The sequence below is a fragment of the Vairimorpha ceranae genome, assembly GCF_000988165.1.
Source record: "Vairimorpha ceranae strain PA08 1199 chromosome Unknown NODE_160, whole genome shotgun sequence".
NCBI lineage: Eukaryota > Fungi > Microsporidia > Nosematidae > Vairimorpha > Vairimorpha ceranae.
The window spans coordinates 1-5,986 of record NW_020169455.1 but is presented as its reverse complement, the minus strand read 5'-3'; the positions used below and the strand labels follow the sequence as shown (position 1 = coordinate 5,986).

The window sequence follows — 5,986 nt, the reverse complement described above, 5'->3', positions numbered from 1 at the left end:
ATTATGCCGTAGCATCCTGCTGGACTGAGTTGTGTCCTTAAATGGTGTATTGAGCCAGGCATTAAACCTCAAACCCCGCTGAGCGCAGGTCTTGGTCTTTATGACTAATAAATTTTAATAAATCCTACGGGGGTCTATGTCTTCCTACAAGCAAGGCCCCAGTGGTATGCTAGTGTGTGTCACTGATTATTTGATTTTGAGTTTTGGTGCCGTAGAAGCTTTCTTAGATGATAATAAACTTATTTTATTTTTTTCTTTCATATCCGTTTATTGTTCGTTTTTTTCGGGCATATAATCGAAGTGTTACTTTTCCGGGCATAAAACCGACCCGATCCATTTTTTAACTCCTATTTTAAAATGCTAAACAACAAGAAAGTAAAACGATTTAAAAAATTCTAACACCATTTTATGATTGACTCTTTGTTTATTATATTTAATAATTTCATTGATTTATTTTTCCATAGAAATTTGGAATTACATTTATCGAAAAGCAATTTTTTTTATTTTATGCAATTCGTAGCATAATCTTACGACACCCCCATTTTTTTCAAAAACTAAACGTAAATTGCACCAATTTACCAATTTATTGATATTAATCTATTTAATTTTTTATTATAATTGAGTTTTAACTAGTCGATTGTTAAATTACAAGATATAATTATTGTTTTTATAAAATTAGAATTTTTTAAAAAAAAAGTGGTACATAATTTTACGACAGTTTAATTTTAATGATATTTAATAATTAATTGAGCCACCATTGTTTTCAATCACCAGTTAAATTTTGTTTTCCATCGAATTAATAAGCTTTTTACAGAAATCCGTGCTAGTATTATGTCAATTTTTAGAAATTGGGGGTTTAATTTATTTACTTTGTCGTAGGCGTTTTCTTCAGAATATTTATGTCTAGAAAGCTATACCTAAAATTTTTCCAAGGATTAAGATCAGTAGAATATGCTTCCCAAAACATTGTTTCGATATTTTTGTAAGCAAATCAATTTTTTGTAAATGCTGAAATATAATGCCTTGCTTTATTCTGCTAAAATTGTTTTATATAAATTTTGTTCATTCATAAATGGAAGTAACCTGTTATTCAATATATCTTAATTTTTTAAACTATCTATACTTACTGAAATAAAAGACAATTTTGTTTTTTTAAAATATTTAAAACAACCCCAAACCATGACTGAAGATCCTCCCATAGCTCTGCAAAAATACACAACCTCTTTTGTTTTAATACCTGCCTAATAATAAGTTAAAGGCATCACGATTAAACTTTTTTTCATCCAAAAAACTATTTCTTTCCATCTGGTCCCAATTTTGGTATTTACCTGAAAATATTATTTATTTTTTTTATGTTCAAAATTTGAAGCGGGTTTTCGTCGTTTTTTTCTTTTTAGTCCGCCATCTTTTGCTAAAATTCTTGTTATGGTGGATTTATGCATATTTAAGTCTAAAATATGCTTCAACTTATTCGCCGTTATGTTTTTACCACTAGCAATTTCAATTGGTTTTGACCGTTCTTCAAGAAAGATCTTTTTAGTACGACCAGATGACTTCTTCTTGTAATAATTTAAAAAAATTTTTATGTATTTAGTGATAACAGCACGTGATCTGCTTGTCTCACTGCTAATTTCGGAAATTGATTTTTTTGCTTATTTAGCAAAATAATAAAGACCTTCTTAGAATCATCGAGAGATGGTTTTCTACTAATTAGGGGCCAACACAATTTTTTTTTAAATATTTTTTCGCCAAAAAATATATCAAAAATTCGACTGTCGTAAGATTATGCAACACTCTTTTTAAAAAAAAACCCAAATTTATAAAAACAATACATTATATCTAATAATAAAATAAATGAAAAACTAAACTTCAGTTTAAAAATAAAATTGACGAATTAATGTCAATAAATTTTTACATTAGTGCAATTTTAGTAGAATTTTTTATAAAGATAGGGTGTCGTAAGATTACGCAACGGACTGTATTGTCGCGAGGCCAGCTCGCACCCGAGCTCCAGCCGCACATAGTTCGATTCCCGGCACAATTTTTTATACGAAAATGAGTTATTTTAAACGTTGCAATTTACTAGGCTTACAAAAAGTTAAGTTGTAAAATAAGATTAAAAATACCTTTTATGGGTTTGTGTAAAGGTATTGCTGTATCCAAAGTTTAAAATATTTGTATGACGATATTGCCATCATTAAATCTTGTATTTAGATAACATAAAATAAGTTTTTCAAAAATAAAGTAAGGAATTATATAAATTATAACATTTTTTGAGCACGAAAATAAACTGCATTTAATTGTTTTTTTTTATTACGTTGGCGGCCAATTTTGAGTTCAGTCCCCCCCCTAATTTATATAAATAACTTCTTAAAAAAATACCCCTATTTTTTAAAAAACCAACAAAATTTCAAAGTAATAATTTAATTAAAACCAAAAAGTAATCTTTTTTATGATTTCTTAGAACCATAAAACGTAGCAAATATGGTAAAATTGGTTTTTTTATGTGACGCCGTATTGGTGTTTGCTATTTGATAACTGCCCAATTTGCCTCGATAGTGTTGGTATGAACACTAGCTATTGGGTCCTTAATAATTTACTGTGGTTAACAATAAGATGGCATCCCAAAAATTAGAAAGTTTAGAGCACCCTTTCCAACAATCAGAGTATATAATAGAGTCTTTTTTTACAAAATTTTTAATTAATTTGTTTTAAAATTCATTTTTTCTAATGGATACAGGAAATAAAAAATTCTACGCTGTAATGATCTTTCAACCATTCCAAGTATCCATACTCCTTCAACCTCATGTCCATTACTGTATTTCATTTTGCCAAATTTGCTTTCGTCTACTTCTATTATCATCTTATCTCCTCCTAAAAATTCGTCTATATTTTTTAAATATTTAAAATATAATTTTTCTTTATAAAGCATTTATAGATTATTAGAGACAACATTTAGTCTTGTTCCTAAAATCTTTACAATATGGTGTAATTGCATTTTTGCACACCAAAAGGTTAACACTTTTGATATATCCATGTGGTTGATTTTTCCCTCTCGAATGCAGTACCTGCAAATAAACTTCTTTCCTTACAAAACTTCTTAATTTAACATCTCACAATATTAATTTTGATTTTTCTACCTTTCACTTCACCATTACAAATGGTGCATTTTCTTCTAAGTAAACAACTTTTTATCAAACTATAAATTTCAACTAAATTTTCTTCGCTCTGCATTACTGAAAATGGAGTATTTTTTTAAAAAAAAATTTTATATAAATTAGGGGGTAACTGAACTCAAAAAGTTCCACATTAGCCATAATTATTCTCGGTTCTGTTCCCGTGATCAATTAGTAGTGGATTCTCATAAACTTTTTTTATTCTAGCTGCAGAAGGAAAAAATGGATCAAATTTTGGCCATATCTTATTATAATCCGCTATAATAATTTTTATTTTTTTGTCCTTAAAAATGAGGGAGCAGGGAGAAAATTTGATGCAAAAAAAATGGCCGAAGAAGAAAACGTTTATAAAGTCATATATTGCAATGATTTTTTACTTAAAACCATTTACAATATATTTAAGCAAACCGACTTAGAGTTCTTGCAGGTTATAGTCGGTTTAAGTCTTCTTAAAAATAAGGTGGTGTTGATCAAATAACACGATGATATCAATAAGGATGAAGAAATTGCCAGATGGATATGCTTGGGTGTGCAACCTGCAACAAAAAAAATTCATAAGTCTGTTCGTCATCTACGTTTTTTTGATAGATATAAAAAGTCGTTTGAAACAATAATACTTTTTTTATAATTGGAGTATGAAAGCCAGCCAAAAAACAACAACAAAAGAACCTTCGTTAAACAAAAAATATGGCTTTGTTATAATGCAATTATCTGCGAAAAAACGTGTCAGATCATATTTTTGCAGGGCAATATTAAGGTGGATGGCACCAATTAAGATGCACTCCCGAAGTAAGAGAAAGACGAATCTCTTTTCTTCAAAAGAGAACATTACAAGGGAAGATTTTGCCAGCAGCATTGGTTTTTGTAGAACGTGGTATGAAGAAAGCAGGACTTACTATCGTTTCTGATAGATCTCACGGCACTTTAGACCTTTCAATTAAATATTATTGTCGTAGAGATATAAATATTCTAATAATTTTTAACCCCAATTCCATCATGCCTGAAACTAAAGAAATAAATAATCTTAATGTTAATTATATTCCGTCGGTTTCCCGTATTATAAGCGATCAATGGTCTGCGTATTCTTTTTTGGCATCTGATTTGTCATATATCTACACTTCCGTTAATCACTCTTAAAATTTTATTGTTCCTTGTAAATTCTGAAATACATCCTCAAAGCATTAAATTGTATTATATGCACTGCAAGAACTTGATAAGAAATCAATTTGGTACACATGAACACCAATTTAAAGGTTATCTATATGGATTTTCATTTAGAAAAGCTGTAAGTGACTGTGGTTTGAATTTACATGTAAAAAAAGTATTTTCTAGAATTTTTTAAAATATAAATATTTTACCCCTACACAAATATATATGAGAAGAAGAACCGATAATAAAAACGGTTATAATAAAAATACTAGCTACAAGGAGAGCAGTATTAATAGTATTCGGCCAATAGAGCCATTAATAATAAATTATTTAGGATTGTGTTTTAAACTAGGTTTTATTCCAAGTAAGCACCCCCAGTGACAAAAACAAAAATTTTAATAAACTTTTGATAGTTATTTTTAGAGTAGACGATTCGTTTATTAGTGATATAATATAATCAAATTTTTCTGTGTTTACTCTTTGTGCATTTTTTTCTTGTTTTAATTTTTATGGCGGATAGAAATATTAATAAGGGATCATAATAGGATATGGCCTAAATTTTAAGCGTTTGTTTGCTTAATTAGCATTAAATTCTTTTTTTAAAAGATTATATTCGCCTAAATTAAGATAATACACAGGATTATGAACCGTCTTTTTATACATTCTTGCCAGGTACTTAGCACATTGTGATAACCTCGGGTGAGGAAACAACACGAAAGTATTGCTCCAAGAGGGAACAGATAAAATTTGTATTCAAAAAACTAATTTGTTTATTAATTGTGGTATCCATCTTTATTAAACCTTTATAATATTGTCCTTCGTGCTTCTTCATTTTTGCGTAACCTTTCTTTTAATAATTTTAATTATAGAAAATAAAATTAGCAAATTTGATAACAAAAAATTATTATAAAAAGAAATATATTAATGCTTTGTGGTTGGATAACACACATATACTTAGGCTTTATTTACTATTTTTTATCATTTTTTTGCATGAATTTGTTTCTAAATCGGAAAATATAACACTATCATTTTCAATACTAAGGGCTATATTAAATCCTTTGCGCCCGTAAAAAGTTCAAATGGCATTTACAAGTGGCAGAATAAACAGCAATGTTGTAGTTATATAAGGCAAGATCAATATACTTTATCCAACATGCTTCCTTTACATTTCATCCTTGGCATCCATTTGTTTAGCCATGCTCCTCGTTAACGTTTTATAAAAGAATCAACTTAACATTGTGATTGCGGGTGTCTAGCTCTGGCGCGAATCAACTTTACGTTAAACCGATCACAAAGATCATTAATCGCGGAGTTAGAAAATTTCTTTTCATCGTCACATTATAAAGCAGTTGATGGACCAAAAGTCAGAAAAAGTAATTCTAATACATTGCTAACTTTCAAAGCTGCTTTAGACCTGAGTGGATAAGCCTTTGCAAGTTTTGAATAAACATCAATGACATTAAGTACCCAACAAAAACCTAGATTTGTTGAGGTCAATTTAACCTGTGCTGCACGTTTTTTGATATACACCGTTTTAAAAAAATTTTCTTCTTATTTTTAAATGTTGCATACAGAGGAAGAATATTTAGATATTTTAGATTTTTTTAGAGACAATATAATAGCTAAGGGATGTTTAAGGTGTAAAGAAACAATTGTTTTAT

General features: G+C 28.8%; 1 protein-coding gene across 1 annotated transcript; it reads left to right on the top strand.

The window, feature by feature from the left end:
- Positions 1 to 136: 136 nt before the first annotated feature.
- On the top strand, positions 137 to 295 carry AAJ76_1600005850 (hypothetical protein; the record flags this gene model as incomplete). The annotated part of the gene is made up of 1 exon (XM_024474143.1): positions 137 to 295. One exon carries the CDS (start codon positions 137 to 139, stop codon positions 293 to 295), a length of 159 nt encoding a protein of 52 aa, XP_024329700.1.
- Positions 296 to 5,986: the final 5,691 nt, after the last annotated feature.